The sequence below is a fragment of the Rutilus rutilus genome, assembly GCF_951802725.1.
Source record: "Rutilus rutilus genome assembly, chromosome: 21".
Classification (NCBI taxonomy): domain Eukaryota; kingdom Metazoa; phylum Chordata; class Actinopteri; order Cypriniformes; family Leuciscidae; genus Rutilus; species Rutilus rutilus.
This window is the reverse complement of record NC_140226.1, coordinates 4,934,074-4,959,280: the sequence shown is the minus strand read 5'-3', so window position 1 is coordinate 4,959,280 and position 25,207 is coordinate 4,934,074. Positions and strand designations below refer to the sequence as shown.

The 25,207-nt window shown below is 39.5% G+C and overlaps 1 protein-coding gene across 6 annotated transcripts in view; it reads right to left on the bottom strand.

The window, feature by feature from the left end:
• The window catches only part of myt1lb (myelin transcription factor 1-like, b), a 139,216-nt gene that overhangs the window by 78,583 nt on the left and 35,426 nt on the right, over positions 1-25,207 (bottom strand). For all 6 annotated transcript variants that reach the window (XM_084393872.1, XM_084393875.1, XM_084393874.1 and 3 more), the window contains 3 exons: positions 9,320-9,430; positions 7,411-7,459; positions 7,231-7,264 (listed from right to left, as the gene is read on the bottom strand). In XM_084393872.1, coding sequence (XP_084249998.1) covers positions 7,231-7,264; positions 7,411-7,459 — 83 coding nt within the window. In that variant the 5' untranslated portion in view covers positions 9,320-9,430. The remainder of the gene's footprint in view (positions 1-7,230; positions 7,265-7,410; positions 7,460-9,319; positions 9,431-25,207) is intronic.

Genomic DNA, 25,207 nt, shown 5'->3' with positions numbered 1-25,207 from the left:
TTGTGGCAGGGCGCATTATCCTGCTGAAAGAGGCCACAGCCACCAGGGAACACCGTTTCCATGAAAGGCAGTACATGGTCTGCAACACTGCTTAGGTAGGTGGTACGTGTCTAGGGGTGTAAATCGGACAGTTCATCACGATACTATATTTGCCTATACCTCAAAAAATTCTGCGATACGATTCGATTCGATTCTGGGCTATATCAATTGATTTAGCGATATTTAGATATTATGTGTCGTTATATTTTTATTAACTCACAAATGCAACCAAAATATATAACATGAACGTTTAATTAAACTCTTCGAAAATTGCACATCCTTTCCCAATTGGGACATTTACAACAGAAGAGTTCATTTGCAAAAACAGATCACTCCGTTCTTGTTAATTTCCATAAATCATGTTTTTTTTTATTGTGCATTCCAAGTAATATCGATCAAACTGCAGCTGGGTTGTAAAACATGAACTCGCGATGTCTTGTTTAGGGTTCAGTCAATCTTGTCAGGCGTCTATTTCGGCAGAGGAGATTAACGTTACAAAGGCACACCTATTGAAAACGCGTAGACCGACGTTACGTGAGGATGTGGAGAGTGTCAAAATAAAGGTACCTCATATCGATATTTTACGTGTGGCATCGATGCATCGTATCGTTAGACGTTTTGATCAATGCATCGATCCATGTTGATGTATTGTTACACCCCTATACGTGTCAAAGTAACATCCACATGGACAACATTGCCCAATACTGCCTTCGCCGGTTTGCCTTCTTCCCATAGTGCATCCTGGTGCCATGTGTTCCCCAGGCAAGCGACGCACACGCACCCGTCCATCCACGTGACGTAAAAGAGAACGTGCTTCATCAGACCAGGCCACGTTCTTTCATATCTCCGTGGTCCAGTTCTGATGCTCAGTGCCCACTGTTGACAGGGGTCAGCATAGGCACCCTGACTTGTCTCCATACGCAACAAACTGCGATGCACTGTGTATTCTGACACCTTTCTATCAGAACCAGCAATCTGGAGCAATCTGAGCTACAGTAGCTCGTCTGTGGAATCGGAGTCGGACCACACGGGCCAGCCTTCGCTCCCCACATCCATCAGTGAGCCTTGGCCGCCCATGACCCTGTCGCCGGTTCACCACCATTCCTTCTTTGGACCACTTTTGATAGATTAGATAGACTGACCACTGCAGACCGGGAACACCCCACAAGAGCTGCAGTTTTGGAGATGCTCTGACCAAGTCATCTAGCCATCACAATTTGGCCCTTGTCAAACTCGCTCAAATCCTTACGCTTGCCTCTATATATACATGCACTTCTTTTACACAAGGGTATGTATCTCACAGCAGACTGATCACATGAGCTCTAAAGGTTTGTAGCTTTTCTCAACATCACATCAGTGTTCATATCCACATTGCATGTCAATGATATTTCCGTCACTCATGTTGCTGGAAACCACCAGTCTCATTGAAAATGTGTGAATGACTTTTGGTTGTTTTATCGCTCCAAATCAGTGTATGTTTGAACGCTCCTCAAATAATCAAAGTTTAGTCAGGAAACGGTTCTTTGACATTGTTTGTTTGTTTGTTTTTTAACAGCATTTAGATTCAGTATTAACATACTGGCTTTCTGCTAAGCAAAATTACAAAACCTCAATTGAATCTATTAATAACAGCTGGGGGTAACCATGTGTTGTAGACTGGCCATAAAACAGATGCGAATGGATTTAGGGAGTGTGCATACATTCAGCAAGTATGTGACTGAAGTCACGGATGAGGAGCACGTTGTACACATGCTTAAGCAAAGTGTCAAAAGGACTAATTAACATATTAATGATCCCACCTTAGCACTGCAGCTCCCGTTGGATAGTCAAAACACTTTGATAAGCATGCAAATGAGAACCCACCAGCTGAAGAAGAAATTATCTGAAGCGTGAAAGAGAAAGATAGAGGAACAGAGAGAGAGAGAGAGAGAGAAGAGAGGCTGATAGTAATGATTGAACCGTTGTTTTATTTATCTTTAATTATCTAGTTAAAGCTGCTGGTGGAGGGACATCAAAGACAGGGAGCAGGTGCACAGTAATGCAATCTTCACCTCCATCTTTAGCCACCTCTCAATCTCAGTCTTTCTTCTCAGAGATGCCAATCAATGCAGCGGTGAAGCCAGCTGTCCATCAAAAGTCCAGAGACTATCAAACTAGCTGTCAGATGCTGAAGTCAGGTCGGGATTCAGACAAGGGTCATTGAATATACAGCATGAAAAGGTCCGATTCTTTGCTAATAATGAAGAAATTTTTTCCAGGACCATGCAGGTGTTCTGAATGGTTTTAAGTAAAAAAAATATATATAAATTGGCCAAAAATATAAAGCTGTCAATCCATCAACAGATTGTTTGCTGGCCATGTATGCATTTGGCACTTAGACAGAAATACTCATGAAATGTTAGACAAGCATGCCATCCTTCCAACTGGTAAATTATGAGTCTGGAGAACATTACAGAGTATAAATATGTAAATGGCTCTGCAATGTACAGAAATATGCTTACTAAATGCCTAGAAAGTTCCTGTGAAATGCCCTTGTATCACTAAGAAGATAGAGAAACACATTAATGCCAACCATTGACATGAAATCCTAATTTATGCATGAGGTTCTTATGAGCTCACATTACTTGGACTATTACATTGACTACATTCTAAAACACTGATGTTGATCAAGTCCATGTTATGATATAACACGATTGTGAACTCTCCAGCTATCCAGCAGAGGTTGCGGTCACAGGTCTAAATTTGTTTACTAATTTTACATTTCTGCATTTGACAGACCAGGTTTATAATAGTTACAGTAACTAAAACTAAAACCGTACAATAAAAAAATTGTTACTTGAAATACAATATAAACGTTAACTTAAATAAATATCGACATTTGTTGCCAAGGAAACATTTCTCAATTACATTTAGTTTATCTAAAACTCTTAAAAATGAATAGAAACGATATAAACATTAAATAAAAAACTAAAACTAATAAAAACTTGAACTGACATTACAATGAAAATGGATATCATAATAGAATCTATAATAGTATCTCAAATATCCTAAAATAACACTGCTACGCTTTTATCCAAAGGGACTCTATCAGCTCATGCATTCCCTGAGAATCAAACCCATCGCCAGCGCTCTTCTCTGTTTGAGCTGTAACTAGAACAAATGAACTGGTTAAGGAGTTCAGAGTGTGCGCAGTCTACAGAGAGAAGTCACTCTAGACATGTTGAAACTGTCTACAAGCTCTAAAAGGCAAAAACTGGGACCAAAAGTCACTTTCTTTAAGGGTGCTTTCACACTTGCAGATTAATTTGAAACAGGACATGGTTTGCGTGAAAAATTGGTAATATGAAAGCTGTCATGTGGACGCGGGTGCGCACGGGGGTACCGAACCCAAGTCCTGCACGGGTCCTGTTTGGTAAACCCGCACCCGCCCCGCACCTGCAGTATTTAACAGAACACCTGACCTGAACCGCACCTGCATTAAATCTACTACATCAGGTAGATGCAAATTATCTATTTCTCATGTAACACAAGCAATCAAACCAACGTTAGTCATTCTGAGTTGATGCATAAAAAAAAAAAAAAAAAAAAAAGAGACACAGCCCAACATGGTAATAATTAACAGTAAAAACAAAGATGAGAGCCCAATCCTGCTCCTGCCGATCGACTGTCCTGCACAGTTCATCTCCAACCCTAATCAAACACACCTGCTTTTCATTTTCAAGTGATCCTGAAGACCTTAATTGGTTGCTTCAGGTGTGTTTGATTAGGGTTGGAGATGAACTGTGCAGGGCCGGGTTTCCCGATAACGATGTATCTTAGCTCTTAAGAGCGCTTTCTACGTGCAAAGTTACGAACGCTCGCAGCAATTCCACGAGCGTTTCCCAAAAATGCACTTAACATGAACGCGCGAGAACGCGCTCGACGTGCTACTTAAGAGTCGCTGTCCATTCGTGAAGTGCTGAAACATAACCTTATATGGAATCGTATTCTGAACGTTTAACCTAATAATTGTCATCTGTTGTGGATTAGCAATCAAGACAAGTCTACATAAAGCACCTACAGGCGGAGGCACTGACAAAATGGCTGAAAAAAATAAAAATAAAAATAAAGATATCTTTCAAAAAGATGAAATTAATGTCCTTTTAGAGGAGATAGAGCGAAACAAAGGTGTAATTTTAAACAGATTTAAAGGATTTTTTTTTTTTTTTTTTTGTTCATTCATTTAATTTTGATTAAAATTATTAGATTAAATTATTTAAATTTTTTTGTTTTGTTTTCTGACCTTTTTAATTATTTAATTTATACATTAATTTAACCAACAACAAAAAAGAGTAATAAAGTGTACAATAAAGTACAATCAAAACCTTATATTATAATCACATTGCATTTGAATAAAGTTAAAGGTGTAATCTGCCGGTTGTCCTGCAGGTGTCCTCATAAATCTGTCTTCTTACGATGCACTTGGGGATGTACGATTACTCCAGAGCACTCGTAGTTCTACGAGGATTTTCAAGTGCTACTTAAGCTACGATGCTTTTGGGAAACAGACCGTAATATTAAGATCAGTCGTACGATCGTTTTTACGATCAACTTAAGCTTACGATGCTTTTGGGAAACGCAGCCCAGGACAGTCGATCGGCAGGAGCAGGATTGGGCACCCCTGGCCTACATCATGTGAACAATCTGCTAGAACAAATATGCATAAATCACACCATAGGCTATACAGAGAGGTTACCATAAGTTAAAATTATAGCCAATTATGAGCCTTAACTGTCATATAATATCTGGGATATTTTAGCGGATTCACTCACGCATTTAATTGCTGTTGTCTCTCCTGAAGCTCTGCAGTGTATATGTGGCCTCTTAGCAGCATGAAAAATAAAACTTTTATTTAAAATGTAGAAAACAGAAAGCAAATAAAGAGCGCTCATTTACAATCACAGAAGCTGTCGATCCCTCAGTTTCAGCGTGACTGACTACAATGCTCAACGCAGCAAAGCACACTGTAAATAGAAACCTTTGACGGTCTTCAGACTACAGAGCGTGAACACAAATAAGCAACCGCAACGTAAATATTATTCCTCCCTTTACATGAAATATTAGTGCCTCTGCTTGAGACTACCTGGAGGAAGTGGTCTGAGTTCGGTTCCACTGGAACTGTGGCGTGATTCGCGTGAATGTGAAAGCAACTCGGTTCAGGAAGTAAAGTAACATGCACGTGCGTTTTAACTGACGAGGACATCATTAGTTCAACAAAACACATGTAGTGGATGACAACGGTGATGATTTAACTGGGATACGAGCGAGCGAGAGTGTAGTGGTGCTGAGTGAGATCAGAGCGGCATATGAAAGGCACACAATCCACTCTCTCCTCACAGAAGAAAGCCGTCTTCATGCGACACACATTCAGTGTCATTCACTCTGCTCCGCCATATAGCACCAAATCGATAAAAACACAATATATCGACCCGCGTTCTGTTTTCCATCACGTTTGTGATGAAGTTAGATGAACACAAATGCACCAGGCTTTGATAGAATAAAGTGAGAGTGAAACTAGACCAGCAGGAACAGTCGCACTCGGACTCAGACCACACCAAACGCTCTCTCAGAGATTAGTAGATGAATCACTGTGACCTTTTATTTGATGCCTTCACTGTAGTTTGGACTCGTTTTCTTTCTTTATTGTTAGCTGATGTGTGTCTGTTGGTCCAGATACTGAAGTTGAGCCACATTGTTTTTAGGTAAAGCATTGAAATTCATATGCCCTGGAAATCTTTAATCAAAACGTTAACCACCCTCCCCGTGGAAACGACGTCTGTTCTCTTCGTGACGTATGTCTCGACGGAGGGTGGAGATTAATATCCTCCACAACTGACTGCAAACTGGCATCTTCCTACGAGCCAATCCATTCCAAGGACGAAATCAAGTCCCACGTACCCTACACATTTTTTTTGTAATTCCAGATATCTAAAAGTAAAAGTTCATAGTAGTGCCTTACATATTACTATTCTAGGTTTTAAAAAAATGCCTCTTTTAGGGGTAAATAACGTACAAAGTCTGCGCCAGTGACAAGCTGATCATTTTTGCAATTTTTTTTCTGACAGTGTAACATCTAAATTAATGGTTTTATTCAAGTAAAAAAAAAATTATTTAACATCTCTGAACCAACCTATTTACACATCAATTCATACAAACAAATCTCCACTTCAGAAGCACTTATTACACAAAACTTGACAGTTTTATTACTATTCCTATCCATATTGAGAAGAATTTTACATAGGGGTTTGTTCATATCATTCAACTGGTGTATATTTAACTCTTTATGTATATTTCATCGCCATTGACAGAAATTTTCGTCATTTATAATTGCTCAAAATGTTGTTTTTTTATGAAACATTTAAGTGATGATCAAAAAAAAAGAATGCATTAAGCAAGAATAAAATATATATATATTTAAAGCATGTTCAGATATTCATACAACAAAATATTCTGGAGGCCATAAAAGTTTTGTGAAAATGATCAAAAATGCTTCAGTGGCAACTATTTTCTTTTAAAAGCTGGCAGGGAAAGAGTTAACATTTTATTCTTAAAAATATGGTGATTTTTTTTCTGTTCACAGTATTTTCTGATTGATGAAGTGATAAAAAAAAGATATGCAAATTACCCTTTATGAAAACCTTCAACTATAACATGTGAACCTGGCTTTAATGTTCAGATTTTTGTTATGGAAATATATGCAAATATGTGCATATTTAATTTAATTAATATAAAAAATGTACTGTGCTTCTTCAACTGTGGCAGTATGGTGATATCTGTCAGTTAAATCTCTACCGTATTTAATTTATGTTAACCAAAGGTGTACATTTCTCACATCATTTCGTGAAAATGATCAGTTTTGGAACAACCTTCAAACCAAAGTTTGAAAAAAGTGAAGTGTGTATATAGTGATTTTTATTGAATTTTTTAATTTTATTCTTGTTTGATTCTCGGCTCCTGAAGGATTTGGCCATATGTCATCCTATGGAGAAATAGTTGCAGCTTAGCAAAGTGCCACTATTTGATCATCACCCATAAGGATATGACAGATGGAAAGAAAATAGGAGGACAGGAAAGCGTGATCACAACACTGCTTACTGGCAGCCATTGCGCAGGTGAAGAGCTCTTTGCCAGCCCGTGTGTAAAAACACTGACCTGAACAACTCTTGTATGGCTGGCTCCAGGGGAACTGTGAAAGAAGCACACAGAGAGACAGAAGGACGTGAGAGGTCAGTTGAAAGGGAAGATTAGATTATCACTCACACAAAAGGCCGGGCTGAGCATATCGCCACATTACATCTGTGTGTTATGTGTACGTGACGGAGAGAAGAATACCTTTTGAGCGTGTGCAATGGCGCTTCTCATCTGCTACATCCACCTCCATCTGCGGAGAGACACAGATACTATCAACATTTTAATGAATGCTTTCATTTTTTAATGTGAGCTTATGTTCATTACAGTGATGTGTGTGTTTTGAAGTTAAACTGAGATACTCGCATACATAATCTCATATATTTAGTTGACCTATTACCATAAATACTTTTACAACTGGGTTGTAAGTTAAATATTCAAATTTATTAAGTTGCAAACATTCTGTTGCATAATAGTGTTAATATTGTGTAATACTTTGTACTGTGTGTAATTTAAACTGAAATTTCCGCAATAGCAGATTTTTGTTTTAAAAATTATGAATTGTAGTACTCTTGATAACTTTGAAGACTGGGCACCATTGGGATTTCTAGTTCCCAGCATACTTTGCTTTGGATAAGGAGAATAAGTCTTGGAATTATGTATTATTTTAAGCATTTTAGTAAAGGAAAAGACCTGCTAATGTTTAATGTTGTCATGTTTGACATGAAGGCTTGTTTCATGACGGTATTCGCTGATTGCTGTGAGCAATGGCTGCACTTATGCCAGTGACAAATAATGTCTTATTTAGCTTGTAAATGTCATGAACTAATAAGTTACACTAGCTACTATACTACTGTACTAGCTAATAAGTTACTATACTAGCTGTTAATTTGATCTGAAATAGAAAGGATCAATGTTGAAATTGGTTGGAACAACTTAATTTTTGTGAATAGTCAGCTTAGAAATTTGTGTTTATGCTACTAGATATTAAGTTACTTTAACTAAATAGAGTTTGTTAGTCGAACATCATTTTGTAAGTTTGTAAGAGTCATAACTATTTGGGGCTGGACTATCTGTTTGCCCGACCAATGGCAGATGAGGGGCGTGTTCAGGAAAGGAGTCGTGACTTTTGTAAGTCTGTTTGGTGTTGCTTCTGTTTATTGTGCAGGAGTCTATGGGTACAAAGACAGATAGAAAGACAGACAGACACTCAGATAGAAAGACAGACAGACAGACAGACAGACAGACAGATAGAAAGACAGACAGACAGACAGACAAACAGACATACAGATAGAAAGACAGACAGACAGACAGACAGATAGAAAGACATACAACCAAACAGAAAGACAGACAGACAGAAAGACAGACAGACAGACAGATAGAAAGACATACAGACAGACAGACAGACAGATAGATAGAAAAACAGACAGAAAGACAGACAGACAGACAGACAGACAGACAGACAGATATAAAGACAGACAGACAGACATACAGACAGACAAACAGACAGACAGATATAAAGACAGACAGACAGACAGACAGACAGAAAGACAGACAAACAGACATACAGATAGAAAGACAGACAGACAGACAGACAGACAGACAGATAGAAAGACATACAGACAAACAGAAAGACAGACAGACAGACAGACAGACAGACAGACAGACAGACAGACAGACAGACAGACAGACAGAAAGACAGAAAGACAGACAGACAGACATACAGATAGAAAGACATACAGACAGACAGACAAAGACAGAGAGACAGACAGACAGACAGACAGACAGACAGATAGACAGACAGACAGACAGACAGACAGATAGATAGAAAGACAGACAGACAGGCAGACAGACAGACAGACAGACAGATAGAAAGACAGACAGACAGGCAGACAGACAGACAGACAGACAGACAGACAGACAGACAGATAGAAAGACAGACAGACAGACAGACAGACAGACAGACAGACAGACAGGCAGGCAGACAGACAGACAGACAGACAGACAGACAGACAGATAGAAAGACAGACAGACAGACAGACAGACAGACAGATAGAAAGACAGACAGACAGACAGACAGACAGACAGACAGACAGATAGCTTGCAGTGGTACCTGATGTAATTGCCGGTTTAATTGCTCTTTGGTTCAGACCTCTGTTTGCCCCACGGCCCTCTATGTTAGACGACTGATAAGAGGTCACTACACCTCCTCCAATTTCATTTTCTGAAACATGAAAAAAAAAGATTTAAACTTATAATTATAGACATAAATGAACATGCACAGAAGAATGCAGCGATCTAGCAGCTTTAATGTCTTCCCCACATACATATCTTAAGTTACTGCAAATAAGTGAGAAATCAATAGTAAATTTGGATCTTTCTACAGCTCATTAGCTACAGTACATCACCCCACGTCCTATAGAATATGACAGATCATTCAACTAACCCTTTTCAGCTCTATTTTAGAGAGAAATAAACTGCGATTTTTGCGAGAGGAACTGCCTTTATTTCACATTCAAGCACAAAAAATCATAACTATTCATGCTGCTTTCCCAATGATGATCGTGATGAGAGTTTACAGTTTTTAAAATAATTTCATTTAAAAAAAAAGAAAACATAAAAAAAAAGAAGATATTCCATATGATTCTTCTTTTTGTTCAAAACATAATAGACATGATTACAGACCCCATGAGGTCATGAGATCCCATTACTTCCCAAATCAAACGATTGTTGTCTTATGTTAACTTTTCCGTAGCAGCGGGATTAGGCACATAACTTCCTCACTGCGTTTGCCACAAAAACATGTCGTTTGCCAGCTCAGCTACAGTATGATATTGACAGAGAAAATATTTTGTAGGAAGATGAGAATCTCAAACAGCTCTTGTGTATTTGGCTGTATGAAGGGAGGATCTTGTGTGGTGAAACTGGAGCAGATACAAACAAATTTGGAGCAGTTGCGTTTGATTTTTTTCGAGCCTCTGTTGTGCGGCAGCATTCAGAGACACTAATTAAAACCAGTGAAGCGGTTGGTAACAAATGATGTGTTAGTGGTGCTGCAGTGGAGTGTGGTGGGACAATGAAGAGCCCCTCCGGGAGCCTGATAGCACGCTTAATATCAGAGCTGCAAGGCTCCCTGCCAGTGTTCCTTTGTGAAAACACTTTAAAAACATACAGAAGCAGGACTTATTTGGAAAATGAAACTATTAAACACATTATATGTGTATAAAAACATGTTCATAATCTGAAATAAAACAATTGATAAAAAAAAATCGAGTTTTTCCTTTATATTTTGGGGTGGAATGTGATCATGATTTTATGAGAGTGCTCAATGTAACAAAATGTTTGAACTATATTAGAACTATGTCAGTTTACATATCGATATACACTACTGTTCAAAAGTTTAGGCTTGATGAGATTTTTGAATGTTTTGAAAGAAGTCTCTTCAAGATCAAAAGTAAACAGTAAAAACAGTGATATTGTGAAATATTACATTTAAAATAACTGTTTTCGATGTGAATATAATGTAAAATGTCATTTATTCCTGTGATCAAAGTTGAATTTTCAGCATCAATCTAATATGCTGATTTGCTGATCAAAAAAACTTTTCAAAAAAGTTGTTTACCTTCATATTTCTTTTGTGGAAACTGTGAAACTGTGATACTTTTTTTCAGGATTCTTTGATGAATAGAAAGTTCAAAAGAACACCAATTAGCTGAAAATTATATATTTATTTTTAACAAACTATGGAAAAAATTATTTATTGTGTTCTAAATTAAAAGGTATTCATTTCATTTTTTTTTTATAATAAAAAAAAAAAAAATTATTACTAATCTTGAAAATTCGGTTGTAAAGTTATATATTTTAGATTTATGGCTTTGATTTTCTTTGAGTAAAACATGTTTTGGAAAATATACATTTCATATAAAATTTGAAAATAGTTTTTTGAGCATTTTTCATAACAATAAACTTAAACTTCTATAGCTTTCTTTAATTTCACCTTTTCCTTTTTCACTTCAGCAATAATCTGCTAAGTGTCTCCTTTAAAAAGAGATAAAACTTAAGTCTGTGCTCCAAAGCATTCAAGATTTACGGCAGTTTAATTTGGAAATTTAATTTGCAGCTGAATGCTCAAAAAGTGGTTAACAGGTAATAAATGGATTATAACTACTGCATAAATATAATTTAGTGCCATAGAATCCCTAAAAAATAAAACCTAAAAAAAATAAAAAAATTATTAAACTAAAATACAGCACATAAATTTCATTCAAATAACCGTCACACAAGGAGCACCAAAGGGTTAAAATAATGAACAAACGCTGTCACATTAAAATAAAACACATTCAGTCAATAAAAACATATTCATATTAACAAGCAGTCATACTACTTATTCATCATGATTTTGCCCTTATAATCGATCCACAGACAACCTCACCCTTGTGAATGAGCTGAGAGCATAGTTTCCATGCTACAAAACAACAAACGCCTTTAGGGATTCCAATTAGAATCTGACTTAACGTATGTCATTTATTCCAGTGAGGTGTTGTGGTCCACTAACTAATCAAGAACTTGGCAAATGGGAAAACAACTAATCGAGACCATGGAATGCAGAATTCAGTAAGAATAAACCACATATAAAGCATGCAAAAAAAAAAGAATCTGTGAACAAAACTTAATGAACATTTCAAACAGGGTGTAAAAATGTTTAGAGCCGTTTTCACACAGAGATTCCAGGAAATACACAGAGTATTTGTCCTGGGATCATTTGATTTTGGTTCATTAACACTGCCAGTAATTTTCCGGAATCTGCGCGCGAATTCACACACATCCCGTAAAGATCCCGTAAACACACGTGGCATCTATGTGACGTGTAATTTCTCCACAGCATCTTAAGTTTGCTTATGATCTGCGATTTCTCTCTCTCGAAACGACGCTTATGCATTTTTTTCTGATTCAATCATAAACTAGCACATCACGTACCGTTCCACTAAGCTGGCGAACAAGCTCAGCTTTAGCGTCATCACTATGACACACACTTACGGCATTGATTGAGGCTTTTGATTTTCCGGGATCAACGCGCTGTGTGAAATGGACTTAAGTTACTAATGTAACCCCTGTCCCCTGAAGGAGGGAACGGAGATGTTACGTCCAGGGCTTGACATTAACACCCGCCAACCCGCCAAATGCAGGTGGATTTTGCTCGTGGCGGGTAACGCAGTCACTCCAACTAGCCACTTTGGCGGGTTGAATAATTGTAGTCTTTTCAAAAAGCATCTGAAATAAGTGTGACACTACGACACTACAACTCCCATAGGGCTGTCAACGAATATTCTAAATTCGAATATATATTCGAATAGTTTTAAAAAACAGAATTTCGAAGGTGAAAATTAAGATTCGAATGTGGAAAAACGCCCGCGGTAGCAGAGGCGCGGCTGTCTGCTTTGCGAGTGGGCGCGCTGCCTGAGGGATCGTTTTATTTAACGTTAAACAGAAACATTTCTGAAGTGTAGGCTACTGTACTGACTGAATAGATATTGCATGAATAAGGTAGGTTAGATACAGCAGTTTCATGCACTGCAGGCTTCCACTGGTTTGATTATTTACCGTTTCATGTCAAGGAAAAGTTCCATGTTTACCACAGCACAGCTCGCTCGGAGCGTTCAATGTCGGTTCTATATACTGTAAAACTTCAATTAATGTTAATAATATTTGTTTCAATCACTGAATGAAGCCTGCTATATAAGAGTCGCGACCTTAAATTGCTTGCACAAAACTCTTGATCAGCACTCAACATTTGCTTATTGTTGTTGTTCATTTAAACTGCACAGAGCGCGTGACGCCTCATTCGCGCCGCGTAAACGCGTCTTTACACTCGCGCCAGACGCTCTATTCGCGTTTGGTGTGAACGCAGCTTGAGGGAGGGCGAGAGAGAGAAAGAGTGCCTGCGAGTGAGCGAGCGAGAGTGAGTGAGGTCTGCGGTCTTGGCCATTAGTTGATTTACTTGTTTTCGTGTAGGTAATACGTTGTCAAATATGTTTAAACTTAAATAAACTACCTATACAAGTAGTTATGTCTCTTTGTATTAATTTGTCCTGTTATTGACGTAATGCGCGTCATTGACAAAATGTGCAACCAGATGTTCGAATAGTTCGAAGATAAGCTATGTGTTTTTTTTTAGAGGGAATATTCGAAGGTCATTTTTGAGCAATTTTGACAGCCCTAATGAGTATTGTCGCTAGTGACCGACAACAAAGAATCGAAGAGACAGCTAGCTGCCCTGCTGGAGTTATGTCGTATGCCGGTGGAGCAATGTGGCAACATATAATACATAATACATGGTTTTATTTTAAAAAAGGAGCTTTACACACAACCTTATCAGAGCTAATGATAATGACCTGTATTGTTATATATTTATGTAGTCTTGATTTGGGTGGATGTAACAATGGTTTTACATTTAAAAGCGTTGTAAATCTAGTTCAAGTAAATTTTAGCACGCCATAGTCCACTTTTATCAGGTAATTTCACAACAACAAAAATGTGGCTAGTAAAAATGCTGTGTGGCTAGTAACTTTGGAAAACCACTAGCCACATTGGCTAGTGAGGAAAAAAGTTAATGTCAAGCCCTGGTTACGTCGCACTGACGTACTGGGGTCTCGCCCGGTAGTCCAATCACCTCCAAGTGGTAACAAAATGAGCCAATGAACATTGGCCAGTGAGATTTGCATGCCGAGTCATACCTACCCAGACATATGGGTATAAACTCAGAGCCAGCCTTCCCGCACATTACCTGTTTGAACCCAACACACGGGAAGAAACTGGCTCCACTCGGAAATTGTAGAATCTTGAGAATGTGTTTGGTGTTGCCCAGCCCGCAGCTCTGCAGATGTCTGCCAAAGAGGCGCCATGCGCCAATGCCCAGGAGGAAGGCAAGGTACGCCAAGGTGATGTTATCCACTATCCAGTTGGCCAACCTCTGTTTGGAGACAGCCTTTCCCTTCTGCTGACTTCTAAAGCAGACAATGAGCTTCTCTGAGCTTCTGAAGTTCTGCGTGCATTTCATGTAAACACACAGTGAGTGAATTAGACACAGCAATGCAAGGGCTGGGTCTGCCTCCTCTGGGGGCAATGCTTGTAAGTTCACCACCTGGTCCCTGGCCTATCCAGGCCAAATTCAAGGCACGATTCACTGATCGAAAATGCCTGCAGGCCCCTCACCCTCTTGAAGGAAGCGAGCACAGTCAGGAGCACTGCCTTTAGATTCAGGATTATAAGCTCAACTAACTCCAACAGCTCAAAAGGAGCTCTCTGTAGACCCGGAAAAAAACCCCACAAAGAGGTCCCAGGAGGGGATGAGGCATGTTCTGGGAGGATTTAACCTCCTGGAACTTCTCAGGAACCTAATGATCAGATCGTGCTTTCCCAGTAACCTGCCATCAACAGCATCATTATGGGCTGCACCTTCAAGGTGGAGGGGGACAGCCTCCGCTCCAAGCTCTCTTGAAGTAAGGAAAGCAAAGAGACAATCGGCATTTCCAGGGGGCTTCCCTTCAAAGCATAAGTGCGCCTCGTAGAGCCGGCTCTAGCTGAAGTGATAGTGTAAACTACCGCTGGAGGTAGGTAATTTAAGTCCTCCGTCCGGAGACGACAGAGGTCTGGATGCCATATGGTGCCCATCGCTGAAAAAGCAGGTCCTTCCTCAGGGGAATTCGCCAGGGAGGAGCTGTCGCAAGGAGCATCAGTTCTGAGAACCAGGTCCGGTTGGGCCAGTACAGCGTAACTAATAAGACCTGCTCCTCGTCCTCCCTGACCAGTGTCTGTGCGAGAAGTCTCACTGGTGGAAATGCATACTTGCGTAGGCCCCGGGGGCAGCTGTGTGCCAGTGCAACGGTGCCAAGGGTCCCCTCAGTCAGGGAATAAAACAACTAGAACATCAAAAGGCCCTACATGGTTCAGTTTGTGTATTTAACCGATCTTCTATCGTCGTATAATTCATCACGCTCTTTAAGGTCACACAGCTCCGGGCTTCTGGTAGTACCTAGGATATCTAAGTCCACTATAGGAGGGAGAGCGTTTTTGCATTTGGCTCCTAAACTCTGGAATAGCCTTCCTGATAATGTCCGGGGCACAGACTCTATCAGTTTAAATCTAGATTAAACACAGACCTCTTTAGCCAAGCATTCATATAATGCATCTCATAACCTTATACTCCAGTTAAATCAGATCAAATGCACATGATTATCTGCCTAATGTTACGAACAGAAGCTACACTAATTATTTTCCATTTGCTTTTCTGTTTTTTCTTCTTGGGATGCCTATCCTGATGTAACTAGAGAGTATGTCAGCTCCAGTTTGGATCCAGCCTCTTATGAAGACTTCAGATGCCCAACACCTGTGAAGGGACGGCGCCAACTCCTGACAGGACATGTTACATTTTTCTGTATATCCTTAGCATTTTGTTAACAACATGTATTCATTACTTCATACATTGTTTAAATAAATAAATGATGTTAGCTATCTGTGTGATTTGTATATGTTTATTTCTGAAATTTGGACATTACTTGGACTAAGTCACCTCTGATAACAGATCACTCTAAAATGTAATGTAGATACATGCATTTTCTGTAAAGCTGCATTTAAATGATATGTTGTGAAAAGCGCTATACAAATAAATGTGAATTGAATTTATCTTTATACAAGTTTCCATGACAGATTTTTCAAGATAAATCATTTTATTATTAATGAAGCTTGCCAGTTAGCTAAGTGTCAATGATTATTATCCCTGTAAAGCCTGACATATGAATTAATAGTCTGAATAATATATATATATATATATATATATATATATTGTGGCGGGAGGAGCAAACGATAGACACAGTGGGAGTGGTGTCAGGCCTCGGAGAGACATTTATTAAAGCAAATAAACAAAAAATGGTCCAAAAATGGGGAAATAAAGCCCCGACAACTGGGGAATAGCGGCCCGGCATCCTAGCCTGTCAGCGGCGCCACGCATGATTCTCCATTCCGGACCGCGGGTCCGGCGACTCACATATTGGACGGCGCAGGAATCCTTCCGCGCTCCCTTCCTGGACCCACAAGGACACCAGCGTGCATGCACAGGGAAGAGACCCGTCTCTCTTGAGGAGAGGCGCGCACAGCATTTAACAGCGGCGGTGATGAGGCTTCGTATTCTTCAGGTGTGCCTCATCACTCAATTCTCCTCTTCAGCGCCCCTCCTCTCCAATCACACCCACTCCAGTCGGGTACCTGGCGAAGGGCGGCAAGTTAAGGGACGGGGTGGCGCTGATGACCAGGGAGGGGCAGTCGATCCGTCACAATATATACTGTATATATATATATATAAATGGAACAGTTAAATGGAACCTTTTTAGACAAAATCTAAAAAATTTCATTTGTGTTTTTTGTTGAGTACTTGTGATTTGGACATGATTTTTCTAAAAATGATGTATTGATAATCAAGTAAACCTGCATTGCTTCAATCCAGTAAGTCTTCATCTTGAAGTATTACTACCAAATATAAAAAATGATTTACTTTATAAATGTATTACTTTATTACTTTATGGATGGCATCCCTAGGGAAGAGTGGCCTACCCGGCAAGTATAAGGCCTGGGGTTACCAACACGGGGTACTCCCTAGGCTGCTCTGGCCTCTGCTTCTTTATGAGAGACCTGTCTCTACCGTCGAGGGATTGGAGAGGAAGATTAACAGCTATTTGAGAAGGTGGCTGGGCGTCCCGAGAAGCTTCTACTCCATTAGCTTGTATAGCACAGGCAGCAAGCTGCAGCTGCCAGTGACATCAGTGGTCAAGGAGTATAAAGCGACAAAGACACGCCAAGCCATGATGCTGCGAGACAGCAAGGATGAAAGAGTACGCCAAGCAGGTATTGTGGTCAGGACAGGTTGTAAATGGTCTGCCAGCAGAGCACTGACGGAGGCTGAGGATCGACTGCATCATGCTGACATCGTTGGGACAGTAGCTCTGGGCAGGTTGCTCCACCAGAATGAGCTGGAAAAAAGTTGACCCAAAAGAACGCATGGTGCAGAGCGAAGTCCTTAAAGCAGAGGAGGAAACCCAGCTTGTCAAGGCTATTGCCATGAAAAAACAGGGCAGCTGGACAAGTTGCAAGGGCGTACGAGAAAGGGCCCTGACGTGGCAGGACATCTGGACCATGGAAGGACGTCGGATAAAGTTCTTGATGTGTTCTGTCTACGATGTCCTGCCTACTCCATCAAACCTCCATATTTGGGGGATGGCAGAGAGCCCCAGCTGCACGCTGTGTGGAAAGCCAGCCAATCTTGAGCATGTCCTTTCATCATGCTGGTTAAGCTTGGCTGAAGGGAAATTCCAGTGGCGTCACGATAAGATCCTCTCTCGGTTGGCGGATGGTGTGGAACAGGCAAGGAAGAAGGGTAAACAACTTTCTGATGGGCACCACTTTATCCATTTCGTCAGGACAGGAGAGAGCACTGCAACAGGACAAAGGAGCAGAGGGGCACTGGTCTCAGCAAATGACTGGGAGATGCGGGCAGACCTGAAGAAGCAGCTCAGATTCCCAGAGGAGATAGCACACACTAGCCTCAGACCAGATATTGTCCTCTGGTCTAGAGATACCAAGCAGGTGGTGCTCATAGAGTTAACAGTACCCTGGAAGAGAGGATGGAGGAGGCACATGAGCGTAAGCTTAAAAAATATCAAGGCCTTATCCTCGAGAGCCAGCTAAAAGGATGGAAGGCCTGGAATCTACCAGTAGAGGTCGGCTGTAGAGGTTTTGCTGGACAGTCGCTCTGGAGAACCATTGGATTGTTGGGGATTGAAGGGATGGCCAGGAAACGGCTGATAGGCAGTGTCACTGAACAGGCGGCATCTAATTGGATTTGGATACAGCGGGAGGTGCGGTGGCAGAGCAAACCTGTTGAAGGACTAAAAACGGCATAGAGTTGGGTGGTGGTCAGCAGGGGTAGATCCAGGACGCTGGATCTGCTGTCAAGTCCTCCCGAGGTGTTATGGGATTAAATCGACAAAACAACAAGAAATCCATCTGATGACCGGCGGTAGCCAAACTCTTGTATTGTTGAGAGATGAAGCCAAGCCTTGAGCTGGCCCAGGGAGAAGGACGGTGCTTGAAAGGAGGAGAGAAGTAGAGGAGAGAGCGATGCCACTGGCTCACAGATGGGGCAAGGCAGAGTACCTGTAAAGGTGGGCCAGCTGTGATGATCACACAAAAGGCACATAGTAGATTGCGTGCAAAAAGTTTTGCAGCAAAATTCAGCAATGTAATCATTTTCCTTGCTTCGTTTATGTGTATGTCTTATTTAGTGTGTCTGTACATAACTGCAGGTGTTGTGCTGATCACAACCCAATCAAAACTCTCTCTCTCTCTCTCACACACACACACTCACGCATTGGGTTTTAATGTTTTATGGGGACTTTCCATAGACGTAAAGATTTTTATACTGTACAAATGTAGGGTTTTCCAGGTACACACGCACACACAAAAATAACAAGCACAACGAAAGCACACAAACAAGTAAATTGTTTAATGAAACCGCATGTGAGAGGTCTTATTTGCGAATGCATCTGAGGTTCTTTTATGTGATGATCTGAGGAAGCGTCGTCTGTCTAAATCACGTCTGCGTAAAGAGAGTGCAGAGATTGTCTTAATTAGAAGGTGTTTTCGGATAATATTTTGGAAATCCCTTTGCTGAAATGCATTCATGTGTATTTTTCACAATCTAGGTTTGATTTTCTTCTAAAGGTCTTTAACATTTAGATTTAAAACATTACTTTAAACAGGGTTCCCACAGTCATGAAAGCGGGAAATATCAGTTTTCAAAATGATAATTTCCAGATCTAGAAAAGACAAGGAAGTTAATGAAACCTTAAGAAGTTGTGTAAATTTCTACACCTAAAAAAATTAGCTAGTTTTATTAAAATAACATAACTGACACTTAACAAAACTGAATGCATTCATTTATACAACAAGCCTAATTTCTTTGGGTTAAATCAGGTAAAAAATGCTGTTTAAGGTAAGGTTACCACTTTTACAGTGTAATATAAGCTTTTGTAGAAATGCTCAACTCTTGCTCAAAAACACTGTACAAAAATTGTTGTAAATAAAATAAAGATTATTGGACTACGTTTTATATTACTATTCCAGTCTTTCTACTACAAAATGTCATGTTTAATTCAGTGTGTTACTGGCCATTATTATCAATTATCATCAATTATTTCTGAAGTTTACTAGCAATTTCTAAGTGAAAACCTTATCCCAAATTTTTGTTCAGTGTATTTGCATTATGGCATTTGCCTTCTCCATGAACACTTCCTTAATTTAGCCCAATGAAGTTAGCATAAAGAACAGCAAATGTGTGCTGCTCACTATCCATGGGATCACATTCTGTTCTTGCAATTTTTCCTAAATGACATTTATAATCAGCCACTTTAATGCTGATTCTCTAAGTCATCTGACCCACCTTATTTTGCACACCATGAAGCCTGTGTGTGGTGCGCTACTTTTCCTGAGCACTGATGCGGTGCCACACACAGTCTACGGGAGCCGTCATTCACTCGCTGTGCAATTACCCACGCACTCGCAATCGGCTGCACAATGCCGGGATGGCCGGGAAATTCAGGTGAAAGATGCCAGGCAGCAATCAGCAGGAGAGAGCGAAGCCATTTTCTTTCATTTGGCATCAAACGGCAGCACCAGGCCCTTAATTACACGCCAAGTGTCAGGCCGGCCAGCTGAATGCCTTATTATTCCGCCGAGCTGCGTTCAATTCAGTTTCGTTCAGATAATCCTCAGAGAATAGAGCAAACGGAGGCTTGAACCATGACAAAGAGAGAGTCATAACAGAGAGAGAGAGAGACTTGACTGTGGTGAGGGTGATTTATGCTTGTGAAAGCACACAGTGGGTCCGTCATATTCACCTGAAATCAGCTCAAACTTTAACACGGAACAGGTTTAGAGATGCAGAAGCTGTGTGTACGTGTCTATGATTTAACTGCGTTCCCTCAAAGATCACGGTAACCAACTTCAGACGGCTGTCATTCAGAAGGAGCAGTTACAAAAAACATGGAACGGGGCTCATGATACTGTGCCATTTTTAATATCACTCTGACAAGAATTTCATGGGATCTATTACCACAACTTAAATAAATGCATGACTACAAGTTAAAAGTTCTAATTTATTGATGTAATTAAGACTTTTAAGTTGCATTAAGATTTGTTTGATGAATTATGGTGACATAATGTTGATCACATACAACTTAAAATTCTGTGTCATTTAAACAGAAATTTATTTTTCAGAATCTTTTTCCCACAGGCCAGTGGCAGCATTTTTGTTCATTTTCACAAAACTTTCATGACCCCCCAGAATATTTTGTTGTTTGAATATCTGAATATGCATTATATGCAATGGTGAGGAAAGAGTAAATGAAATTGTCTTTTGGAGTGCGTTTTCAATCAGCTCCCTAGTTCAGTAGGCAGGGCACTGATCAGGGAGTCAGCCATTTTAAGGGCTCTTTTAAGGGTTCTCAATCAAAAAATCCATCCAGGGCACTGAATCCTTCGCTCCCTAAAAAAGTCCCACAATGCACCGTGAAAAGCAGAGAGCATCGATGCTCACTATGTTTCCTTAATGGAAGTGCTGAAGCGCAAAGCATAAATCACCTGAGCCAACTCACTACACATAATGACACGCGATAGATATTTTCATTCATTATTTCATTATATTTCAGCATAAACACACACTAGAAAGGTAATGAACACAATCAAGCTAACATTTATAATTTATTTACGGCTGACATGTTGCTCGTATACGTAACAAGCAAATTATTTATCATAATGTACTGTACTTTAAACTATATAAACAAATAATGTCAGAAAGATATCAGCTCTGCTGTTGTTCATAAATACCAGTAGCCATGTTGTACAATGAAGATATTGTCATTTAGTGAGCCAGCATTCTTATCCTTACCACTGCGCGAATTCATGCTCATGATATACTGATTCACGAGCTCGGGAGAGCTGATTGAGAAAGACCTGCTAGTGTTAATTGCTGTTATGTTTAACATTTAAAAGAGTTTCTGTTATGTTGAAGTTTTTGTGGTCATCATTGTGCTGAAGAGTATGTTGCTGTTACATTTAGTATGTTAAATGCTAGCCGTTAATTTAAATTTAAATTTAAATAGATCAGATCGGCGTCACAACTCAGCTATGTTGAAATAAAATTAGTATGTTTTAGTAATTAGCTTAAAAAAAATGTATGCTACAAATTGTTGTTTAAAGGTTAAAGGTGCAGTAAGCGATTTCTGAAAAACACTGTTGAAAGTGAATCGGACTGAGCAGACACTTCTAGCCAATCAGCAGTAGGGGGGAGGAGAGAGAGTGAGCCAATCAGCAGTAGAGGGTGTGTCCCCTCATGATGGGGGAGGAGAGAGAGTGAGCCAATCAGCAGTAGGGGGTGTGTCCACTCATGATGGGGGAGGAGAGAGTGAGCCAGTCAGCAGTAGGGAGCGTGTCCACTCATGATGAGGAAGGGGAGAGTGAGCCAATCAGCAGTAGGGGGTATGTCCACTCATGATGGGGGAGGAGAGAGTGAGCCAATCAGCAGTAGGGAGCGTGTCCACTCATGATGAGGAAGGGGAGAGTGAGCCAATCAGCAGTAGGGGGTATGTCCACTCATGATGGGGGAGGAGAGAGTGAGCCAATCAGCAGTAGGGGGTGTGTCCACTCATGATGGGGGAGGAGAGAGTGAGCCAATCAGCAGTAGGGGGTGTGTCCACTCATGATGGGGGAGGAGAGAGTGAGCCAATCAGCAGTAGGGGGTGTGTCCACTCATGGTGGGGGAGGAGGGAGAGTGAGCCAATCAGCAGTAGGGGGTGTGTCCACTCATGATGGGGGAGGAGAGAGTAAGACAAATAGCAGTAGGGGGCGTGTCCACTCATGAGACAGTAAGCAAGAGGGAGATTTGAAGAAAGACTGTAGAAAGAGATGGCTGAAAGACATTACAAAAGAGAAAAGTTCAGAGGAATATCACTGGAAAAAGATGGGTTAAGATCAAGCAAGAGCTTTAGGACCCGCGTAAATATTAGAAAAGCTTTCCAGCGCTGGAGAGACCTCAGCATGAAGGCCTGAAAACAGACGCAAGGTTTCATTGTTTCTGCTCCATACGCGAGTAACATTGGTTTAAAGTGTGTGCTCCTGGCGACTAACAACAAACTCTTGCTTGTTTACTCTTGTGTACTATATGTTAATTTTTTTTTTTTTGTTCTTCCTCGTCGTTCGTTCGTCAGAGCAATGAATGTTATCTCCTGGTTTGTTTGTTTGGGTTGATTTCAGATATCAATAGTGTTCAATGATGGTTCTCAGAAATCGCTTACTGCACCTTTAAGTGCTGCCTTTAGTTGTTCATTTGTTAATAAATAAAATAACATTTCATGGCCTACTTTGTACCCTAATCATGTTCATGTAAAAGTGTCTTTTGTTTACTTGTTCATATATTAATCAGACCTACAATATTTCAATTCAATATCATTAGGTATAAATTAATATCTAAAAAAGAAAACCATTCAAAAGCCTTTAATGCAAAAGATCAATATGAGCCTTGACAAATAATTTCAAAGACAAAAAAAAATGCCCAGTGACTTTGCACAGCTCGCATTTGTGTATGTGCTAAATATGAGCAGGCATTTAAGGGCTGCTGGTATAATGGCATCAGTTTCATGCACAGCCTGAGCTCCTCCCGCTGGCGTCCTGCCCATCGTCTGAGGGAACTAAACGGGCACCTCGCAGACGGGACACACCCCAGTGACTCAGACAATCACACACACACACCACATACCCTTATCTGATAGATTCTGGTTCTATAGAAACGAACACATTTATTAATAACCAAGATGTCATAATTATAATATTAGCTGTAAGTTCTTTTCTGGAGATAACACTTATATGTTTGTTTATATGTATAAAATGTTCGTCCTACTCCTACTAGACATATATTAATGAAAACGGAGAAATCCCACATGACTCCGTGACAGTGCTAGAATGTGAACACAGGAGAAAAATCGCATTTAGAAGATTAGAGCTGAGCGATGACACATGCAATCAAGCAGCTGAGATAATACTATAGAAGATATCACTTTATGTGAGTGTGCTGTATGTATACACTATGCAGATATTTCATATCCAACCTTATATAAAGAGCGATAATATAGTTCTGAGACAAAAAAAAAAGCCATTCAGCAAATTTCTTCAAATGACATGAGTTTGACAACCTGCTTAAAAAAATATATAATTTTATATATATATATATATATAAAATTCGAACGGGTATCAAATATCAAGCAATGTATTCGAATATATTCGAATATCTACGATATACGCTACAATACATTTAGAGCACCCGCTACTGGATGAAATGGCAAACAATAAAATAAAACACAAACGGTCTAATCATAGACTGTAAAAAATGCGCTATACATGGCACTTTAAAAACCAAATAGTTTATTTATAGTTCGATTACAGATATTTCACGTCATGTTCGAATGCATAATAATTCGATGTATGTATAATAATTATATGTATGTATGCAGATTTACTCAAAGCATTGCAGCAGCTTCAATAATAATACATAAAAAAATAAATAATAATAAAAAAATAAACCACACGATGATCGATCTTTGATGGAATACATTATTATTATTAATCAGTTCATATTTAACTATATTTAATAACCATAATTGTAATATTCAGTATAAATCATGTAATGTGCATCAGATCTTTCAGTGCGTGTGCTCAGTAGACTACAGGCTGAAATGGGACGCAGACAGTTTGAAGTAAACAGATGGAGGTTTGGAGAAGCTCGGCGCCTGCAGCATTAGCCTCCCACACGCATGCGAGACACGCACATCTCCAGCGTTCACCTGAGATGACCCTCTCAACAAACTACGTCTGCATGCAGTGTGTTTGAAAAGGCTGAGATTCTCACATAAAGACTGAATCCACAACTGTAATACAATAAGGAATCAAGGTCTGGCAGTCGTTTCACACACTGCATTAATTGGATCATGACAAGTGGGTGTTTTACACCAAAATAGAGTCAGACCTGAATGTGAGTTTGCCATTTTGAAGAGGCTTTTTGAACAGAACATGGAAGCAGATCATCATTTATTGGGTCTTTGCAATATGGTCCCGATAGTAATGCATTGACCAACTAATTAAATAACAATCATCAATACATTTGTTATAGTATTTTTTAATCTTTAATTCATGTCAGTATTATTATAGTTTTATTAACATTTCAAACAGTTTATTTTTATATTTTCAGTTTATTTTTAGTAATTTTGTTATTTTTTGTCATTTTATTAGTTTTTTTATTTTATTTTATTTATTTTAACTTCAGTTTTAGTTTTAGTTAACGATAATAACCCTAGTTCATGTTATCTCAATAAGTGCATAACTGATACAACAAGATTAATACATGCTTTATAAGTATTTTTCATTGTTAGTTCATGTTAAATCTTTCCCCATCATTGACGGATTTTTCCGGCAATCCGTGTTTTCACTGTTATACGGTAGGAGGCGTACATTACACATCTTCTGAAAGAGTACTGATCAAAACACAGGCAAAGAAGAAGCAGAAACAAGCGATAGGAGCATTGCTTATGCACATGTAAAATAACACGATTATCAACATTAAACAGCAAATAAAATCAAAACTGCTATACTGATAATAGGACTGTGAAGCTTTGGGGGTGTGATGGACTCCATCTACTTTTGATCACCGTTCTGAATCCGATCCGGATGAAGTCTTTGACTAAAACATGATTTAAAGTTTTGATAAAAGCTTTTTTGTTGTTTGTTTTAAAAGCAGAGGCTCTGTTCTTTCTTTTTATATTGCATGTTAATATTCATTCAACAAAATATTCTGTCAAAATACATTCATTCTCAAAATAAAATGTTTTGTGAAAATGATCGAAAA